This window comes from Mastomys coucha, unplaced genomic scaffold (genome assembly GCF_008632895.1).
Source record: "Mastomys coucha isolate ucsf_1 unplaced genomic scaffold, UCSF_Mcou_1 pScaffold14, whole genome shotgun sequence".
NCBI classification, from domain to species: domain Eukaryota; kingdom Metazoa; phylum Chordata; class Mammalia; order Rodentia; family Muridae; genus Mastomys; species Mastomys coucha.
The window spans coordinates 73,741,231-73,763,927 of NW_022196896.1; the positions used below are offsets into that span (position 1 = coordinate 73,741,231).

General features: G+C 38.6%; 1 protein-coding gene across 5 annotated transcripts in view; it reads left to right on the top strand.

The window, feature by feature from the left end:
* The window catches only part of Ankar (ankyrin and armadillo repeat containing), a 71,120-nt gene that overhangs the window by 13,218 nt on the left and 35,205 nt on the right, over positions 1 to 22,697 (top strand). For 4 of the 5 annotated variants that reach the window (XM_031367393.1, XM_031367392.1, XM_031367391.1 and 1 more), the window contains exons 3-11: positions 5,461 to 5,898; positions 7,107 to 7,270; positions 8,194 to 8,297; positions 12,030 to 12,210; positions 13,966 to 14,185; positions 14,631 to 14,669; positions 17,112 to 17,313; positions 18,701 to 18,909; positions 22,586 to 22,690. In XM_031367393.1, coding sequence (XP_031223253.1) covers positions 5,461 to 5,898; positions 7,107 to 7,270; positions 8,194 to 8,297; positions 12,030 to 12,210; positions 13,966 to 14,185; positions 14,631 to 14,669; positions 17,112 to 17,313; positions 18,701 to 18,909; positions 22,586 to 22,690 — 1,662 coding nt within the window. The remainder of the gene's footprint in view (positions 1 to 5,460; positions 5,899 to 7,106; positions 7,271 to 8,193; positions 8,298 to 12,029; positions 12,211 to 13,965; positions 14,186 to 14,630; positions 14,670 to 17,111; positions 17,314 to 18,700; positions 18,910 to 22,585; positions 22,691 to 22,697) is intronic. The other variant, XM_031367395.1, reaches the window with a different exon arrangement.

A 22,697-nucleotide genomic window follows, 5' to 3' on the forward strand; every position in this document is an offset into this window, starting at 1 on the left:
GTCTCTGGCCTAAGGCGCCTCCGGGCTGGCCGCTCCAGTCTCAGAAACTCACCCGAGAGAAAATGGCCTAAAATACATTTTTGATCACACTTTTCCCCTCCTCCAACTCTTTCTTGCTATCTTTAAAAAACATATCTCTCTCTCTCTCTCTCTCTCTCTCTCTCTCTCTCTCACACACACACACACACACACACACACACACACTCACACACTCACACACAGTGCAAAATCAGAATCCATAATATGTAAATAAAAGACCAATAAGACAAAAAGTGCCCAAACAAAGCAGCATGATACAAAAACCCAAAAGAATACCATTTAGTTCATTTTGCTTTGCCATGGGGCCTACTCTGAAGTCTGGAAGGTATATTCAGTGAAACTCCATTGTAAAAGTTTAGTTTATCTTTTGCAACCAAATACCAATTACAGATAGCTTCTTAGTTATAGGATGAAGCCCATATCCACTTCCCCACTCAGAGCTAGTACTCCATCTGGTTTGAACCTGTACAGGCCCTGTACATGCTGCATATGTACATAAATCTTATTGTGATCATGCATGGTTCTTAGGGGAAGAATTGCCATCTTATGTGGTATAACTCAATTAAAAGAACAAATACATACATACTCCCACATATATATGTATATGCATATATCTATACATGTTGCCCTGTAGCTTTTTCCATCTCTCTATCCCCTTCCCAATTTAGAGCCACTCCCATTTCCCCCATTACACTTGTCCCCTACTATTGCCCTCACTGGAACTTCTTTCCCCCCTGCCTTGCCACAATGCTTTTCTACTTTCCTGGCTTCTTCTAGTACTTCAAGTTATATACTCAGGTCTAAATACTTGAAGCCCGGAACCTCAAATAAGACAGAACATATGGCCTTACTTTCTGCATCTGGGTTACCCACAAACAATATTTACCAGTTTCATTTATTTATCTGTAAATTTCTTTTTTTTTAACAGCTGAACAGAATGTTGTAACATATGTACCACGTTTTTACTATCCATTCATCAGTTGAAGGACATTTAGGTCGTTACTACATCCTAGCTATTGTGAATAAAGCAGCAATAAACATGGTTGAGTGTCTTTAGAGTAGGCTATTGAGTCCTTTGGGCACTCCAAGGAGTGGTATAGCTGGGTCATATGATAGATTTAATTTGTTAAGAATTCTCCACATTTACTTCCATGGTGGCTGTCCTAGTTTTCAATTCCAACAGGGAATGAGAAAGAATGAGAAGAGTTCCTTTTCCCTGGATTTTGCCAGCCTTTGTTGTCAGTTGTTTTCATGAACTTAGCCATTCATTCATTGTGACTGATGCAATCTGTGAAGTGTTAACAAGGTTGGACACTTTGAAAGATACTTCTTAGCCATTTTTTAATTTCCTCTTTTGAAAACTCTGTTCAGATCTGTAAGCTATTTTCAAGTGGGTAATTTGTTTTCTTGAATTCCAAGTTCTTTGTATATTCTGGATATTAATATTCCAACAGGTTTACAAGGAGACCTGCAAAGAGCTGTCTCCTGTATGCCTATCATGTAGGGTATTGCCTATATTTTCTTCTAGTAGTTTCAGCATTCCAGGTTCTGCACTGAGGTCTTTGACTCATTTGGAGTTGCTTTTTGTGCAGGGTAATAGATGTAGATATAATTCCATCCTTCTACATATGTATACTCAGTTTCCCCACCAGCACTTGTTGAAGATACTCCCTTTCAGCCAATGTATATTTTGGACATCTTTCTCAAATATCATATGGCTGTAGCTATGTGCATACATGTTTGCATCTTCTATTTTCTTTCATTGACATACATATCAATTTTTGTGCCAAGATCATTCTGGTTTTTATTGCTATTTCCAGCTTAAAATCAGGAATAGTAATAACTCCATCATTGTTCTTTTTGCTGAAGATTGCTTTGGCTTTCCATGATCTTTTGTGGGTCTATATAAATCTTAGAATTTTTTTCCTATTTCTGTGAAGAATATTATGGTGATTTTTGAATCTGTAAATTGCTTTTTTAGTAAGATAGTGATTTTTCAAAGACTTTTTCTGTATCATCAAACATGGATTTTAAAATTTAAGTCCATTTATATGTGTGATGGTTTGTATATGCTTGGCCCAGGGAGTGGCACTATTCAGAGGTGTAGCCTTGGTTGGAGGAAGTGGGTCACTGTGAGTGTGGGCTTTAAGCCCCTCCTCCTCGGCTGCCTAGAAGCTTGTCTTTTACTGTTTGCCTTCAGAATAAGATGTAGAACTCTCAGCTCCTCCTAAACCATGCCTGCCTGGATGCTGCCATGCTCCCACCTTCATGATAATGGACTGAAACTCTGAATCTGTAAGCTAAACCCAATTAAATATTGTCCTTTATAAGAGTTGCCTTGATCCTAGTGACTGTTCGCAGCAGTAAAACCTAACTAAGACAATATGAGTTATTATATTGACGTGTGTTGAGCCATCCTGTGTCCCTGGGATAAAATCAACCTGATTAATAGTGGGTGACTTTTTTGGTATATGCTTGTATTCAGTTTTCAAGTATTTTGTTGAAGATGTTTGAATTTATGTTCATCAAAGATATTGGCAGTAGTTTTCTTGTGCCTTTACAGGGTTTGGGTGCTAAAGCAATACTGGCTTCATAGAAAGAGTGTGGCACTGTTTCTTGTGTTTCTATTTTTGGAATAATTTAAGAAATATTGGTTGTAGAATAGAATGCTGCTGTGAGTCCATCTGGTGCTGACTGTCATACCATTTCATTCTGCTTGTGTGTGATAAGTAGTTGTTTAAGTTGTTGATCTCTTCTTTGTTTAACCTTTGTGGTTTGGACGAACCTAGAATTCATCCATTCCTTCTAGATTTTTTTTTTAACTTAATAGAGGTTTTTAAGGTATTCTCTTACAATGTCCAAGATTTCTTTGTTATATGATGTAGTATTTCTCTGTTAATCTCTGACTCTGGTGATTGGGGTCTCCTCTTCCCTTTATTTGGTTAACTGTGCTAATGGCCTGTTGACATGATTATCTTTGCAAAGAACAAGCTCTTAGATTTGTGAATTCTTTACATTGTTCCCTTTACTTTTGTTCATTAATTTCTGCTTTTTTTTTTTTTAATAGTTTTTGCCATCTACTGGTTTGGGACTTAGTTTGTTCTTGTTTTTCCTAAATTCGTGAGATGCATCACTAAGTCATTTATTTCTGGTTTCCCCTTGCCCTTGATTTCTTAATGGAGGAGTTTAGAGCTCTAAGTTTATGTTGTTTTAATTTCTCTTAGTTCCAGGAATTAAAAAACTTTTTAACTTGCTTCTTCAAAAGACTAGATTTAATTATTATTTTATGTGTATGAGTGTTTTGCCTGCATGTATTTATATACACCACATTCATGCCCTGTGCCTAGAGATATCAGACGAGGGTGAGAGATCCCCTAGGATTAGAGTTACACATGGTTGTGAGCTGCCACGAGGGTGCTGGGAATTGAACCCAGGAAACTACTGAGCCAATACTTCTGTCCTATTTCTTTATATCTTCCTTGATACATTCACCGTTTAGCAATATGTTACTTAATATCTATATATTTTTTGTAATTACTAGAGATTCATTTGCTCTTAGTTACACATTTTATTAAGATTGTGGTCAGATAAGATAGAGTCATTTTAGCTTTTCTAAATTTGATAAGATTTGGTTGTTGTGCCAGGATGTGGTCTATTTTATAGAAGCTTCCATGAGCTGCTGAGTAGAACGTATATTCTTTGGTGTTTGGCTAAAATAGTATAGATATCTTTAAGGTCCATTTGATGTATGATTCTGATGTTTGTTTAGTTTCTGTCCAGATCTCTGTTTATTGGAGGAAGTGGGGTACTGAAATCACCTCCTAATTTTGAGCTGGAGTTAACCTGTCTCTTTAATTCCAGTAGTACACTTTTAAAAAATGAAATTGGGTGCACTAGAGTTTGTTGCAGAGATTTTTAGAATTATGTGTTCTTTGTTCATTATTACCTTGATTAGAACAACACATTCCTCTTTATATCTTCTGGTCAGGTTTAGTTTTAAATCTACTTTGTCAAATACTAAGGTCGCAACACCTGCTTGTTCCCTAGTCCCGTTTGCTTGGAAACTTTTTATCAATCCTTACACTTTAATGTGGTGATTGTGTTTAAATCTAAAGTGAGTTTCTTGTAGACAACAGAAAAATGGATTTTATTTTATTATTTTTAAGGCTTGTGTTATTTTAACGACTGAAGCACATACCCCACACAGCCAGTCCACTATGTACAGACATGAGGAAAGCTGTATTTCATGGTCTCTTCCACTTTGGACAGCATGTTGATGATCTTTTTCTTCTTCTTGGCCTTCTTGTACTCCTTTGAAACTGCCCACAGTTTCATGAACGGGGGTTCTCCTCAGCCAGGAGGGAATAAAGGACCTGAAATAAAGGGTTTGAAATGCAAAGAGAAAACACAAAGTTGCGTCCCAATCAAGGCTTCACTTCACTGAGAATAAACCAGAGTTTTTATAGTCACAGGAGAAACTGAAAACAAGTCTCTAGATTACACTACAAAGAAAGTTCAGGTGCCAAAGTCCCCAGGTTCAGAAGATCTTCAGGCGGCTGGCTGGCAGTGGGCATGCTCAGGCTGCTTCTTCAAAGACAAACCAACAGTCAACAGAGAGCATCTATCTGTCTTAGCTCCCAGGTGTTAGCCCCCAAGCAGAAGCTACCAGAAGTCTGATGGCTGAAGTGAAGAGGGAAGGTAACACTCCTTGTGGTCTATTGTGCTTCCTTGGTCTTAGCCCTTCGAGCCTCAGCCTGGTCAGCCAGAATTGTCTTGTGAGCCTTATAGCTTCTGGATATACTCCATGAAAGTCTGCTTGTTTTTTAAATACATTCCCTTTAACCTTCAGGTACAAGCTGTGTTACTTTTGGTGGTCAGTCTTAGATTCACAGTAACTCCTGAGAAGCCAGCACAGGATTTGAATCCCTCTCATCCAGGATACCTTCTAGGGTAGCCATGGGTAGGCCTGGGGTTGAATACAGCCCGATCCTTGACAATGTTATACTTGTAGGTGATGTTCTCGAATTCTCTTCCCTAACCCTTAACTCACTCTCATCCTATTAATAGCCCCTTCTTTACTATGTCCTTTCCAAGAGTCATGATTTTTGATTTTACATTAGGATCCACTTTGTTTAACAATTGGAGCCTGGTAGAATCAGCAGTGGGCACACAACTGAAGACCACGACCTCCTTTTCCATAATTGTGTTATCAGCTGTGAGTTTGTCAGTTAGAAAGAAGCAGGTCACCCCAGGCTCCTCATCTGTGCCTGACTGCTGGGGGACCCAACTCTGTGTCAACCTAGTAGAGGCATCCACATCTGGAGTTCATGAATGCCACAGCTGGGGTTCACCCAGACGCTTTCATGGAACCTTTCCTTATCTCCTGTCTCTCACTACCGATTTTTCTCTCTTACTATGAAGGTTTGGTTGATATTACAAGTGACCCAGACTTTGATGGGATCTATGATGAAGACATGAATGAAGATCCAACCTATGAGCCCAACAGCCCTGAAGAAAAGGCTGTGTTTATGAAATACGCTGAGAGTATGATGATGAAGCTGACATTCAGTACCACCCACATTCAACAGCACGAAAACATCTTTATATTTGAGACAGCCTATTGGCTAACTAATGCTATAAAGTACAACCAGGATTTTCTTGACATTTGTACTTACCAGAGACTACAGCAAAGACTGTATCTTCAAAAAAAAGTTATTCAAAAACACTTTGAGAAGAAAAAAGAAATCAGAAGAGGGATAGGCTATCTGAAGTTAATATGTTTTCTGATTCCATTTTTACTCAGTTTAAAAAAGAAAATGAAAGTCCCTTATTTGAATAGTCTACTTGCACCTTTCTCAGGTAAGAGGCTAAGCAAACAGAGGTCATCTCTCACTGGGATTTTAGAAAATTATTTTTCAAATAAGTAGTATGTATGTTTTCATTGTTTCCCTGTAATAGCAGCTGATTATTTTTATCATCTGGTGTGGTGGTTTGAATAAGGATGTCCCACATAGGCTCATGTAATCAAATGAGTAGCCATCGGCGAATGGCATGACTTGATTAGGAGGATTTGGAGGGATGAGGAGGCATGGCCTTGTTGGAGGAAGTGTGTCACTGGGGTTGGCTTTGGGGTTTCAGAAGTTCAAGCCAGGTCCAGTGTCTCTTGTCTTCCTACTGCTTGGGGAATCAGATGTAGAACTCTCATCTCCCTCTCCACTGCCATGTCTGACTGTGTGTCATGTCCTTCTGGCATTGAATAAAACTCTGAAACTGTAACCCAGCCCTAATTAAATAAATGCTGTCTGTTATAAGAGTTGCTGTGGTCATGACGTCTGTTTACAACAATAGAACACTGACTAAGATAACTGAGAAATACCTACTTAATTCTTTATAGCATCTCTTTTGCCTAAAGTACCTCAAGAGAGATTTTGTTGCCATTGTTTAAATAAAAGTTAACAAAAACAAAGAATTTGACTTCCAATAATTGAGGAATTATATGTTTATGTCTACTCATAAATGACAACCAGAATATTTTGACAATGCTTTATAAATGTTTACATAGTAAAACCACAAGAAATGCTTAAGATTCATTAAACAAATTTATTTTATTGTTAAAAATTACTTAGGCATGTATGTATTCACTTATTTATCTATCTATTTATTTGCTACTGGACATGTTGACATAGGCCTCTACTATTCAGGATGGAGGCAAAAGGATCACAAAATTCAACTCTAACCTGAACTCAAGGCTATCTTAAGTGACACGGTGAAACATGGCTTAAAATGAGAAATAAAAGGGGTGGGAGTAGACCTCAGTGACTGACCACTTGTGTATGCAAGGCCCTGAGTATAGTCTCTAGTGCCACAAATGTGTGTGTGTGTGTGTGTGTATGTGTGTGTGTGTGTAGAGAGAGAGAGAGAGTAAATAATTTTATAGTCAGTATTTGCCAAGTTTTAATTTCATATAGAATTTTATATTTGTTTATATAAATGATAATCAGATATCTAAAATACAATCATCTATGTGTTTTTCACATTTTAAATTAAAATTGTTTTTATTTCTGGAGATGACAAGGTCAAGACAGAGAGAGAACTGCCTCCATTTATTTATGGACGAGATTTTAAATGCCAGAATTTTGATTATAAAGAGCATCAGTACTTCCATGTTCACGGAGGAATTGAATTTGACATTAGCACGAATCCAGTTGAGAATGCTCTGGATGAATTTAAGGTTTTTGAATTATTAGTATTTCTGGGATGTTTTGTTGCTTCAGCTGTTTTTGTAAATTTTCATTGAGAGAGCTTCTGTTGGTACAGGCACCATACATGTCCCTAGATAACTATTCTCACAGGCCCCTACCTTTCTTACACATTATTGAAACAAACATGAATTAAATACAGCTACCTCGAAGCAACTGTATTGAAGAATAAGCTGATAAATATTACCAATACAGTTACTTTCATCACCGAGTTTACAGATTTCAAATGAGCAGACTCTGTCCTTGGATAGTTAAAGCATAAAATAGAATCCTGAACACATAGCTGATCATGGTGGCACACACCTGAAATCCCATGGGGGCATGAGGATCCTGAATTAAAAGCTAACTAGGCACACATCAGAGAGACTTCATTAATAAAAAAATATGAAAAACAAACATAAAATAAACAAATTCCTGAACACTATGCTAATCTATCCACATTTCTCAAAGATTATGACAAGAAAAAAAGAAAGTCTTAAGGGTTTTTCGTTGTTGTTGTTGTTTGGTTGGTTGGTTGGTTTTGTTTTTCGAGACAGATTTTCTTTGTGTAGCTCTGGGTGTCTTGGAACTCACTCAGTAGACCAGGCTGGCCTCGAACTCAGAAATCCACCTGCCTGTGCCTCCCAAATTCTGGGATTAAAGGCGTGCGCCACCACTGCCTGGCTTTGCAGGCATAAGTTTGATAACCCAGGAACCTGATAGCATCACACACATCAGTGCCCGTACTTGTGATATTTATTATATTTATTTATTCACAAACTAGGAGTTGGAAACATACAATTATTAGATTTCTCTGGGGCATTTTTTTTCATTTGCATGTATAGCATTTCATATAAAGAATCTTATAATTATTGAGTTTGCTTAAGGATTTTTTAATGTGTGATTTTTATTTTAGAAAAATGCAGAAAAAATATCGGCATGTGCTGCTAGTACCTTTGCAGAAGATTCAGGATACAAAGAATTTTACTCAGTACCAGTTATGGAGTTTTATGGAAAGAGGTGAGGAGCTTTCCATTCATATCAGCCATGGCTTGTTGAATGTTAGCAGAAAACAAGAAAGTGTCAAAATGCAAAAGCTAGCTTAAGATCTTAGAATGGCAATCCTAAAACAGGGATGATCTTGTAAATGACAGACTCAAAAGTGTACTAACTAGCCTGGCAGTGGTGGCGCACGCCTTTAATCCCAGCACTTGGGAGGCAGAGGCAAGTGGATTTCTGAGTTCGAGGCCAGCCTGGTCTACAGAGTGAGTTCCAGAACAGCCAGGGCTACACAGAGAAACCCTGTCACGAAAAACCACACACACACACACACACACACACACACACACACACAAAAGTGTACTAACTAGTTATTATTTCGTACACTTTGATACAATCCACAAATAACTGTAGAGCATGGCCTTAGCTCTTTCAGTAAGCACACGTGTTAAGTAGACCTGGAGGTGAGAACCAGATTATGAAGGGCAGCTAAAAGCAGTGGACACAGCACATACCATTTCATTTTCATAAACAGTTCCAAACCCTCTCTGCCAGCCCTATTAGAGCTCAGAGAAAAAAATATCTGGACCAGAGGTAGGAGAGAAGCACTTAGGGAGGTTTGTTTGCTCATTGGTTTCCACTGGTAGATGGAGGCAGTTAGGCAGTTGAGAGAATAGGGCCAAGTCTGGAATTCCAGAGAGAGAGAGAAAGAGAGAGAGAGAGGAGAGAGAGAGAGCACAAAGGAGACTGATGTGAGATATAACACACAAATAAGGGAACCAGGAGTCTGTGATAGAGAAGCAGTTAAATGCAGTGTGTTTGTGTAAGAACATGAAATAATAAAAGTGTCACATACAACAGAAAATTACAACTCTATTCTAGAGTGAAGAGCTGCCTCTAGAGTTGGTTTTAATTTGGTAAGAGAATTCTAATGAGACTATGAGTAATGGAGACTATTTGCAGAAAGTTCAAGGGTAAAGTGAGGGAAAGTTAGTGAAGCAGGAAGAGGTAGAAATAATCATATACACTTGAAGATGCATGGGGATGAGGAGAACAGAAAATGAGGCAAAAGGAGTGTGAAAGATAAAGAATTAAATGTGATCAGTCGATTGAGTATTGTCTACTAAAGATGATGTCAGATACCATGTGACCATGATTCTGAAGGAGAAAGAGCAGTGTGAAGATACAGACATGTTTGAGGACCTGTGTGAACGTGCCTTTTACTCATAGACAGAATCCATGGAAATGTCTTCTGCATTAAGTTGTTTTTTATCTCTCTGGAAGAGGAAGCTCTTGTTCAAATATCTAGCACCTACTGAATATTCCATAGACAGTCCTTGCCAGCACAATATCCTGGATATATCTATGCATGAACTTTTACTCCTCAGCTTCTATCAGGCGTCTGGGACACCAGTGATTCTGAAAGTACATGGAAGCAGTGAGAAGAAGAGCTAGATTCATGAGAGGCTGTCCTTGGTGCAACAGTATAGTTGGTGTATGCATCCTCTATTGCTCTAGAAGAGATTCAACCACTGCAATGTGGTGTCATCAGGCAGTTCTCTCTATAGTTTCTGACTAATGAGCAGCAATGAGAAATAAGTGTTCGTGAATTGTAGGTAGATATGAGCTTTCAAGTTTTAAAAACTAATAGGTGCTGGGAGATGGCACAGTGGTTAAAGCACTTGCTGAACATACATGAGGATCTGAGATCTGGTCTTTAGCATCATATAAAGACTCCAGGCACAGCACTGTGTGCCTGTCATTCCATTGCTAGGAGGTGAAGATAGGAGGATCCCAAGGACTCACCATCCAGCTACATTTGCCAATTAGTGAACCTCAGGTTCAATGAGAAACTCTACTTCAAAACATGAGGTGAAGAGTCATAAAGGAAGACACTCAATCTCTGCACACACATGCATACACACACACTTAATAAAATGAGTACAACACAAGCATGTTTCTAGACCCAGACAGCATGAAATAAAAGTAAAAATCACAAACACAATCAGTATTTTCCAGAGTCACATATCAAGTACTAGGGAATCTTCATCCTATGTAAAATACAATCTCTGCATAATGTTTTATTGGAGTTCTGTATGCCAGTTCACCAGTATTCCCAACTGCAATGAAAAGCCTTTGGCCTCTTCCTCTCCTGCCCAGGTTCCCTGCTTGCTCCTGCTGGGTACCCAATGAGCTCTATAAATGCCATCTTTGATAAGCTTCTGTCTGAGTGTGTGCTGCTATCTCTCAGATCAGCTCCTCACCATGCCAGGCAAACGACATAAGCTAAGTTTGTCACCAATCCAATGAACTAAGAGTTCATTTCCCAGTAATTGTTTTCAAAGTAGTGCTACCTTAAAACTCCAATAATTTCAAACAATTTTTTTTAGACATTCTGCTTGTTTTTCCCCATAAGTCAGGGCTCTCAGTGCTGGACCATAAGGCAGGGCTCTCAGTGCTAGACCATAAGTCAGGGCTCTCAGTGCTGGACCATAAGGCAGGGCTCTCAGTGCTGGACCAGAGAATAATGGGAAGAACTGAAAACAGGGCATTGCAAAATCTCTTGTTTTCTTTCATTTTTGAAGAAATGAAACATTTAGATCCTAGACTCATTTTAGGTTTAGTGTGAGTTTTCTCATCATGACAGAATAAAGGCATGGGACTGCAATAAGATACTCAATGAGCCTCAAGTCTACACGGGCAGAACAACTCTGACCTATAAAGATGACAATTATTGACACAAACAGATTAATTGTCCTAAAATAACCAGTTTGGAGAAGAACATACCAGTTTCTTAATACTGTTGTAGATGCAGGGATGTTGATCAGAAATCTATATAGTGAAACCCAGTAAGCTTCCCTAAAGTCCCTGATGATAACCACACTTAGGATACATAACCACACAGTACTTGAATGAAGGTTACCTGGCTGAAATATCTAGCCACTAACTTTGGAATTTCTGTGCTTCTCACAAAGCATCTCTATGTGGCCAGTGCTACCTTACTATACAGTTGATCCTGGATATCACACACTCATCTCATGAGAGATGCTCTCAGGGTACAAGCAGACAGCCAAATCCTCTCTAGGGTAGTAGAGACCCCACAGGTCTCACAGAGTGTGTTCCCTAAGACTGCTTCATTCCTGCCAGAACAGTCACCAGTGCTGCCTCTGGGGGAAGCACAAGTATTCCTGTGATAAGAAGCCACGGCAGTGAACAGACTCATCGTACGGTGTGTTGCTGCTCTACTTCAGAATGAGAGGGCCTGTGTTAGAATCACCTCTTCCAGCCCAGGTCTCAGGGTAGGGTGGGAGTTTCTTTAGCCTACTGATGCAGGAAAAGCCAAGGATCCATTACTTAAAACATAATTCCAGGTTGGGCTTAAGGATGACTATCCCTCAGAAAGGCAATTTATGGACACAACTTGATTAAAACAATAAGAGAAAGGAAAACAGAGGTGGAAGATAAACCCACAGCTCTTTTCCCTAAACCTAGGCTTCTAGTGATTCGAAGACAGTGCCCCTAATCTCTGTCATGGGAATATAGAACCAACCCAAATAGTCAATAAAAGGATAATTATTAAGATAAAGTCTCAATAACAGTTGATAATAATACTACTTTTTTTTATGATCAAGTATAGTTCAAACTATAGTTCTGTATGTAATTATTATGAAATAAGCAAGTTTTGACAGTACATAAATAAGCAGCCAATTAATTCACAACTCTAAAACACACCTTTTTCCTCTACTTTTATAGCTACTATGTGATCTATTTTGAGCTTGAAATTTTCTACCAGCAACTCTATAAGACTCAATGGTGGGGAGCCATAAATGAAATTGTGAATAATCTGAGAGTGAAAAGGCTTCCACTGACCGAAGCTCAACTGCACGAGCAATTTAAGAAAAAATTTGGTTTTAAAAAAGCTATGAAATGCAAGGTATTTACTAACTATCTAAGAAGTTACATAGTACCATAAGTTTATGTCCCATATTCTACACGAGGTGAAAGGTCTAGGATGCGAGGTTAATGAAGGATATTGAGATGGGTTGTTAGGGGTATGGAGTTTACTAGAAGAGTCATTGCTGGCTATGACAGACAGACAGACAGACAGACAGACAGACAGACAGACAGACAGACAGACAGACACATAACATGGCAGGGGATCTGAGAGAGTTCAGGTTCTAGCACCAGATGATTCAGGGTTCTGACCAGAGGAAATCAGGGCCCACAAGACAAGGCAGGAGATAGAGATAGAAATAGGTAGATAAATGGAGAGAGGAGAGTGAGGAGAGAAGGAGAGGGAGAGGGTGGGGGAGGGAGTATTCGTAGTACTGTTATGAAAGTAGGTGTTGGTGTTATTGTACGTTTGTAGTCAAGGTCTCTGAGGCCCAGGCAAAAGGCATGGAAATGAGTAGAGAGCAACACCTCTGACCACCAAGACTCCCTTTTACACAAATTCACTTCTCCAGGAGAGAACCCCTAGGGCCTGAAGTCTATTAGCTTGGAGCTTGACAAAATCTCAACAGGGTCTTTGTTGTCTTCTGAGAATGAAAGACCTCCTGTACCTGTTCTAACATTACATCTGTACTAGGGATGAACTAATGCTTAAATAAATTCTTCAGTATGAAATAAAAATTCCATTTTTCATTAGATGAAAATCACTATGGTTCTTTATACATTTTTGGCAATAAACTGGATGGAGGTTAATCTGAATGGCAAATATTTACTGATGTCTAATGTTTAAAGCACGTCTATAGATAGGAAAGCTCCTTTGCAGAACTGCTTGTATTACTATCAGTTCTATTACACAAATGAGAAATGTGAGGTGCATAGCGTTCATAGGAGTCACGCAGTAAGTGGCTCCTGGCTTCACTGTGGCATGCAGAAATGAGTCAGAGTCATCCTGAGTCAGCTCTGTTTAACAAACGGACTCTGTCATAGCTGCTGGGACTGATCAATAAGCTCTCTATCTTTTTTTTTTTTTTTTTTTTTTTTGAGACAGGGTTTCTCTGTGTAGCCCTGGCTCTCCTGAAACTCACTCTGTAGACCAGGTTGGCCTCGAACTCAGAAATCCACCTACCTCTGCCTCCCAAGTGCTGGGATTAAAGGCATCGTATGCCAACACTGCCTGGTCTCTCTGTCTTCAAAGGTTACACTGGTATTTATTTTCCATTTATTTGCTTAAAAAGCCAGTTTTGATAACTAGTCTAAACGATTTATCAGAGTTTCTCAAAACCCAGCATGTTATTTTTACCTCTTTATCTGAGAACTAGAGAAAGAAGAAAGTCTCTCCAGCTATATAGTTCAAGTTTCTTGAGTTGTCCTTAAAGCCTGCATTTGCTTTTAAACTATTTCAGGAAAGTATCTGTCCACTTTGCTGAAATTGTCTGCAAGGACTTCGGAAGCTACAGTTTACGCGAAAAGAAAGGAAAAGATTCTCTCCAAGTACATTTCCATGCTCTCAATATATCCTTGTAGTTCTAGGGCTTTTAGCATTGTCCAGGGAGACGCTCTTCACTTGTCCCTTGCAGTAGCATAGCAAACATTGAATGGCACTCTTGTGATTCTGTTGATACATTCTGTGTGTTCCTTTCTTCCCTTTAAGGAAAATTTTAGATGTATTTTCTTTTTATTAAAAAAAAACTATTTTTTTTTAAAAAAAAACTAATACTGATCTTTTAACCAATTTTAGAGTATCCCATTTGGTCTGAAGTCTGCTGTTGAAAGAGGCCTGTCTGCTGTTTTCCACACATTTAGCCGTAAAACCTCAAGCTCCACAATCAATGTTTCTGATGAAGCAGGCTATGCCATTTTCCACTATGCTGCCCTGCACAATCGGGTCTCCATCATATGCCAGCTGTGTAATGCCAACTTCAATGTCAACCAGAGGCGCTTCATCATGTTCAGTCAAGGTTTCATTCAGTTTTCAAACTTTGTCCAGTACTGAATAAGCCTAGTTAATATAAAGCAGAATTCAGTGATTTGACTGCAGTGACTAGCCAGCTGTCCTGTAAGCACTTTTTAATGTGAAAAGAATTTTTGGTAATTAAATATCTTCTATTCATCCTTGTCTTCAGATTTTCATCTGCTGATTAAATAGGTATATTCACAGTATGAGTAAATTAATAACTCTGCTAGCAATATTACTGCTAAATTAGCACAATCTCTTAGCTGCAAGTTTTGATCAGCTTTTGAAAGGGAGAGCTTCCAGCCTTCATGTCTCTGCTAGAAAACTGTACTCCACACTGTCTGATGTAATCCTGCTTTCTGTATCAACACGCTGTCATTTTGTTCTGACTAGCTTAGGAAACTCCTGTATATTGGTAATCATGTTTCTATGTGGATTTTCTCTTTAAGCAGATTCATCCAAAGTGGATGTGAAAAAAGAAAGAAACGGTAAGGCATAGGTGAAGTATGTATATATATGTATTTAAAGCTTATTGTATTTGCTAAAATTTTTGCTGGGTGTAGTATGACAAGCCTGTAATTCCAGCACATGGGATACAAAAATAGGGGTTAAGGTCATTCTTAGTTATATAGTGAATTTGAGACTAGCCTGGGGCTGCATGAAATTCTGCCTTGAAAATTCACAATTACCTCATCAAAAAACAAAGAATAAAACATTTTATAGTATGCAACCTTCAAATGTTTTGCTGCATAAAATATAAAATAATGAAGTTTCATTTTCATTTTGAAGTATAATTTTGAAGTATTATTGATATTCACAAGTACACCTTTTTTTCATAATATTTGACTAGAAATTTCCTACCATCTAGGCCTGTTTTATAAATTCAGTTTCCAAAGTGGTTTTGGAAGCTTGTACATAAGCAGTTAAGAGCTGGGAATGTAGCTCAGCTAGATGGTGCTTGCCCAGCATAGGCAAAGTCCTGCATTCTGGCCCCACAAACCAGTTAATATAATTTAGACATTCTGCCATCTAAGGGCGATAATGATGTATGGGCTCTGAGGAATGATTACTTTTGGTGGAGATCAAAGTTTTGAGATAAGCATTGGATATAAAAATACAAGACAAAAGCATCCTTGTCCTCAAATTTCCATTTCCTTTCTATACATGTAAGAGATTTACCATATACCTTCAGAGTCTACATAAGTCTATATTCTTTCATAAAAACAAAAAACCAAGCCACACAAGCTACAAGCACTTTTTTTTTTTTTTTTGCCCATATTGGCAAGGGCAGAGAGGGACTAGGTACTACTCCAATGAAGGAAGATAGTGCACCTGAGAGTACCCCACAGAGGGAACATGACCTTATTTTTCTCCTTCTTCAATCTTCTTTCAGGGATCCTCATTAGCAGGAACTGGGCAGACACGCATATGACGGGTCTCTCAGCAGTTTCAGCACACATGCTTGCTTACAGCAAGCCTCTAGCAACTCATCTACTGCAGCCAGCCTTCCTTCTGCAGGTCACGTTGGAAGTTCTGCTTGATGCCAGCTGATAGTCACGCTGCTCTACTTCTGGGCCATGTTACAACTTGGAGTATATTAGTTTGCCCTTTGGGGCCACTGCTGTGATGAATTCTGAAAGGCCTGTTAATTTCTTGTTGAGCTTTATATTTGTAATTAGAGCTGACCATCAGTTGTGACTTCTGATCATATACACCTTACTAGAAACTGGAAAACGAAGCAAGAATTTTTAAATTTAGTATTTAAAATTTTTTTGGTCAATTTTCTTTACTGTCTTTCAGTTTCAGACTTCCTCATAATGCAATGTAAGGCCAAACATCCCAGCCAGCTTATTAGAACTCTTAATCTAATTTGGTTGCAAAAGTTTTTAAACCATCTATTACCAATGATTCAGTCACAGTAAATATAAGTGACAGCTGTGTTGCCCTTCCCATAACTTCTGCTGGTGGAACTGTATGTTACATTCTAAAGATTACAAACTGTCTGCTGTCTCTCTGTAAGCTCTGTCCAAGGTCTTCAGGGTAACACAACGCGAAGTGGCGAGGCCTACCCTTTCCCCAGAGTACACATGATCATGAGACCCCATACGCTGCCAGGGACAAGCTTTGGCTTGCCAGAGGTCCCAGAGAATAGTCAGGTCCTGAGGCTGCTCACAATGCCACTGTTCAAACCACGAACGACACACAGACTGGCCAGACGTCTGATGTCACACTGAACTGGAATGTCCACACGACATGCTCAGTACCACCAAAAGCCTGAGAGTGCACATGTGTGCTGCACTTGGCCAGCAGTAAGTTGAGGAAACTGGGGCACCCCATATGGCCCTGCAAACCAGAGGGGTTGATAATAAAGTCTGTTGTTACTTCTGGGTAGTCATATGAAGAAAATAGGGGCCATCAACAGCTATAGGGCTCTCAGGATCCACAACCCAGAATATGGGAGATGGAGCCAGCTAAGTAATGATTTTAAATGCATAGATGTAAGTCATATATTATAGACAGAGAATGTGATATAAAGACCACTAACCATCCAACCCTAGTGAAATGGGCCTGTTATACCAGCTTCTTGAGACACTTTAGCAAGAAGGCTAAACATTTAAGGGCTAACCTGGGCATCTAAATAAAATTATATTTCAAAATAAAAATGTGTGTGTTATATGCAAATACTTATACTTTCCCACATGATTTTTTTGTTCATAAAAAGTATGATTACTCCATTCCAGACATTTCAAGTTAAGCAAAGAAATATAAGATTGCCCAAATAATTATTTTAGTGTTTACTTTGAGTTTTTTTTTAAATATTATAGATCACTAAGTTGTATGGCTAGACTCATAAAGGCATGTTTATTTATTGTTTATTTATTTTAGGAGTTCTAGCTCTTTGACTACTGAACAATTGTTGTTCATCTCAGGTCCAACACCTCTCCATCTGGCTGCACAAGCTTGTTCACTGGAAGCAACCATCTGTCTACTTTGTTTCAAAGCTGATTACACACTTACTGAGAAAAGAGGCTGGATGCCAATCCACTTCGCTGCCTTCTATGATAACATCTGCATCATCATTGCACTCTGCAGGAAGGATCCTAGTCTGCTAGAGGCTGAGGCAACAGCAGAGTGAGTTATGAACATTTGTAAAGAATATGAACTTCTGCTTTCTTGACTATCGTCAACATTAAGGGCAAAATTGATTTGGGGAACCTGAAAACTAGCAAAACACTGATGTCCTCTCTGGTCCTCATCTTCTTCTCTTATTGTTTAACCTCAGAATTTATAAAGATCACAGCTTCCATCCACCTATCTGTGTGTCCTAGAGGAATAAAGAGTGGATCCTGGGAATTTATCTAACTTTTGTAACATAGTATAGCTTCACAGATAAGTTTCTTAGGCTAACTATGTGACTAAGGAAGAGAAAGTTGTTCTTGTTTCCTATATGATCCCCAGGTAGTTCCAGATCAAGGTAGATAGAATGGACCTCAAAAGAAGTAGCTACGTGTGTCTAGCAGAGATACCAGCAAAAAGAAGGAAAGTTGGAAACAGAAAGCATCTCCTACAGTCTTTTCATAATTCTGCTAAAGAGCAGAAAGCATCTCCTACAGTCTTTTCATAATTCTGCTAAAGAGCCGTTTTTTTTTTTTTTTTTTTTTTTTTTTTTTTTTTTTTTTTGAGTAGAGGTGTAAATTTCTTCTAAGGATTGTCTAGGAACCCAAAGATTTCCTGAACCTATTCGTGGATACTTTAGTCTTAAATCTTCAAATTGCATGTCTATTATTTGCATACTGGCTTGAAGGTTTGAGGGACATTGGACTTTACTTATTGCTCCTTAACATATGGCTTCCCTACCATTGTACAAAGTGGCAACTACTGCCATGTCCATTTTCTTGCCTGCATTATAGACCTGAGCCAAAAGACAGATGGAAGGCATCAGCACACTCATTTCTTTTCATGGAGGTGCCCTTGCCACTTCCACTACTGTCCTGTCAGCAGCACTTGTTCACATTGTCACATACCTACCTATGAGGGAAGATGGGAGCTGGAAGACTGGGTTGGATAACCATGCACACAACCCAAAGATCTTTGTTATATTAAAAGACAATCAATCAGTTTTCATACTGTTAGTTTCTGCAACAATGGGGAAACTGGAATTTGCAATTGAATGTAAAATACTTAAAATGTGTTTGATAACTATCAAATCTATTTGGTATTTGTAAGGTGGGTTAATATTACCTGATTATGTCTCCACTAATTTATAGAACTGCTGAAAAGATTAGATAGGATAGTGTATTTTAATTATTTTGTATAGTATCAACTTCCAAGTACATTATAAGGTATAATAATTGAGAAAGAGGGCAAAGATGACTACTTAGGATAGGTAGGCAAGAGAATGAGAATCTAAAGGAAGACAAAGGGGTGATATAAATTAGAGTTCTCTCAGCAAAACAATAAAAGGAAATGTGATGCTGTATGTGTACTCAACACTGTTACAATGTGTGCTTGATTTTAGGAATCAGTGCACTCCACTGTTACTTGCTGCCACTTCGGGAGCCCTAGACACTATTCAGTACCTGTTTTCTCTTGGTGCAAACTGGAGAAAAACAGACACAAAGGGAAACAACATTATCCATCTGTCCGTGCTTACTTTTCACACAGAGGTACTCAAGTACATAATACAGTTGAATATCCCTGAGCTTCCAGTTTGGAAAACGCTGGTGGGTGAGTATAGAACATGAGATTTCATTGTAAAGAAATGTTCTGATTATTCTATAATATTATCTTTCATATGCTAAAATGGAATAAGTAAAATAGAGTATGTATATCTTTTAAGATTAAAGATCATAGAACAGATTTATTCATTGAAACCAGCAATAGTACAGTCGATACCTGGAACTATATTTTTGTGTGCAAAAGTAGTTTCATTTCTAACTTAAAGATCTGTGGCCAAAATGAACTATATCTTACACAATGATATTTACTCTTATTTCCCAACGTTTTTAGAAGGCACAACATCCCTTTCTCCATTAATAAACTGAATTCCAAAAGAATAAGAAAGGAAGAAAAAGAGGAAATTCAAGCTTAAGTAGCAAAGGGTCTTTTCTACTTATTCCTTACTCCTAATCTTAGAGGCAGTTTTAGAAAAGTTTTCCTTCACATTTTGATGAACGTTCTATATAAAATTTTGTGTTCAATTTAGCCAGAAAAATAAGCATTGTACAGTCAATTGAATGTACATGTCAAAATTTATTCGTCCCCTAAGCCACATTATAATTACATGAAGATTAAACAAGGACTCAGCAGCAGCAGAGAACAGGAGTGATGGAAGCAGGCAGCCACCTCTTAGACCTAGCATCCCAGAGAACCCCAAGCCATCATTAGGAAAGCTGAGACCTTCTCAGACACATACCTCACAGTCCTGCAAAGGCTGGAGAACAGGCAGTGCCAGCGCTCTGCACAGAGCCCCGCCAAAAAGGCCAGCAGCTGCTGACGCTGCCTCTCTCCTTGGTGAACAGAAGTGGGAAGGCCCCAGGGAGCAGAGAGAAAGGGTGACAGCAAAGTGGTGTTCCAGAGTGGAGCCAGCCTTAACTAGACAGAGGAAAAGTGCCACCGAGTCGGGGAAAACCAAAGTGAATCTCAAATAGGGAAAGATTATATCCAGGAAAAAGAATAGTGAGAAATGAGACAACACCATAGGTTACCACAATGCCCTGCTGAGAGTGATATTGTATAGGCAATGCAAATCCAAAGTATTGATTCAAGTAACAACTATACGTATGAGGAAATGGGCATGAGGAAACGGCAGAGCAACATTGAGCTGGTTCCCTATTTTCCATTATGTGAAGCCACAGGCAAAGCCTAAGGCCGCGGCAGCAAGATGCAGCACTGTGTCAAACGAGGCGGATCTGTGGACCACACAGTCCAAAGGACTGCTTTTAGAGAGGTGAACCCAGAGAAGCGGGTCCAAAATCGCAATAGTTTGCTGTAGATTTTTTTAGAAGTTTATAATTTTGAACATAAAATAAAAATTAAAGTAAAAAGAAAAGAGATGGAGAATGAGAACAGATGTTTTCCCATTGGGTAAGATATAGTTACTATTTCAACCATGACTCTTCTGGTTTAAGATGTTTGGTTCTTTGGGCTACTGAGATGGTTCAGTAAGGCACCTGCTGTGTAAGAATGAGGGCCTGAATCCAGATGCTAAGCATACAAGTAAAGTTGGGCATTGTGGCCTGTTTGTAATCCTAGCACTCGGGTTTGCAAAACTGTTTGAGGATGTCCCCTAACTTTGTGTTTAATCTAGCTAGAGCTATCATAAAGATAAGGGTGTTAGGTCAGTTGAAGGTATACATGGAAATGTATTCATTCCCCAACCCTCCCCCACCCCTCAAAATCTCATGAAGATTAAGCAGCAGACAGAAACTCAAGGGAAAACAAGGAGAACATGACACAATAAAAATAGGAGGCAGGCCAGCTCTAGAGCTCACTGGCATCCAGTGTAGCCAACTGATGAGCTCCAGGCTCAGTGGAAATGCTCTCAAAAATGAAGGTAAGAGTCACTCAGGAGGCAGAGGCAGGTAGATCTCTGTGAGGCTAGCCTGATCCAGATTCCAGGACAGCTAGAGCTAAAACAGAGAAATTGTCTTGAAAACTAAAACCAAGCGACCAACTTTAAAAAACCAAAACCAAAACCCGAAACCAAACCAAACCAAACCAAACCAAACCAAACAATTAAGGTAGAGAATAGGGAAAGGTGCTGAATGTTGACCTCTGGACCCCACCCCCAATACAAATATACATTTATGAACAAACAAAAGACACATCCACACAAACTCACAAAATAGACATGAATGCACACACCCAAAACAAACATATACTCACAAATGCACATGTGGGTACACACACAAAGCCATTCACTCAAACACAACATACAAAAAATGGACATAAATGCACACACAAACATTTTCATGCAAACACTGTAACACTATATACGTATAAACAAATGCTTATGAATGCACGCACACAAAACACACATTCACAGAAACACCTACACCACACACAAACACACACACACACACATTTTGAAAAAATGATGTCCAATTATTTGTTCAAAATGGTGTCAGCACCAATCTTGGAAGACATTTTCTGAATACATCAGCCCAAGGATATACTGGGAAATGTCTTAGTGTTTATTTTTATGCACATATGTTGTTGCATCTTAGTTCTTTAAAATAGTAACTGTGAAGATTAACTTGACTCATAGTAGATAACCATCACAAATACCTGACCCTTGACAAGGATGACTTAATGGCAATATATAACTCCCAGTGACCACTACTTACAGTAGCCATGGTTACAAAGTCCTAGTAATTACAAGATAATGACACCAGCAGAATAATAATTAGAAGCAAGTTAATTATCAGCCTTTGGAGTAGAAGCTAAAATTTAAAATAGAGCAGACTCAGTAAGGAACAGACCATTTCTGAACGTAGAGGTCAGAGAGAGATGAAGGAAAGATAAGTGGTTTCTTACACCATAGACATTGTTTAGAAGCATATACACTGTTTTATCTTTTGTTTGGAGTTCAAATTCATGCTAGATTTTTAAAAAATCATATAAATAATTTTTAGGAAATATATAAATAATTTAATGGATATTAAAATCATATTGATAAAGCAGTTTACTTTGCCATCCTTAAAATCTCTTCAAATTTTATTCAAAACTGATCACAGTCACATGAGAAATATATTATTTTTCAAGTGAATTTGAACTGTATTTCTAGGCAGTGTTACCGATTCAGACCAAAGACAAATCATTTAGGATTTTTTTTCAGTAATTATATATATTATAAACCTCAAAGATTAGCTTTTGTTACTGTCACAAGTGCCCAGGATAATCAGCCTCTGCAGAGCAGCTCTCTTTGGGCCCACAAGGATGGCTATGATGAAGTAATTACATTTATTACAGGATCCTATTACCTATTTGCTTCATGAGAGGTATAATAAAATAGAAAAACAGGAAGAGGAAGAGATGAACTCCCACAATCCCCATCCTGGATACTTTCCCCAATGACCTAAAACCTCCACCAAGTCCTACTTCTTAAAGTTCTCATCATTATTGAATAGCACCAAGCTAGACACCAATAGATACAAGTGGTGACTATACCATTGAGAAGGGTCTTTGGGGACCACCCCAGGTCTAAGCTACAGCTCATGATCATCCATCCAGCAGCATCTTCTGGAGGACCACAAACATGGAATGAATGTAGCCTATGCAGTTGGTGATGGGATGATTTTTTAACTCTTTGTGTTCACTTCACCTATATAAAAATAAAGTCAGCCATTCCATTGCCTCTGATGTGAATTACAGTTGCATTTTTCTGTTGAATACTTACCAGAAATGTTGCAGTGTGAAAGCTTCAAACGAAGGATGATGGCTGTCATGTCCTTGGAAGTAATTTGCTTAGCAAATGATCGATACTGGAAATGTATTTTGGATGCAGGTGATAT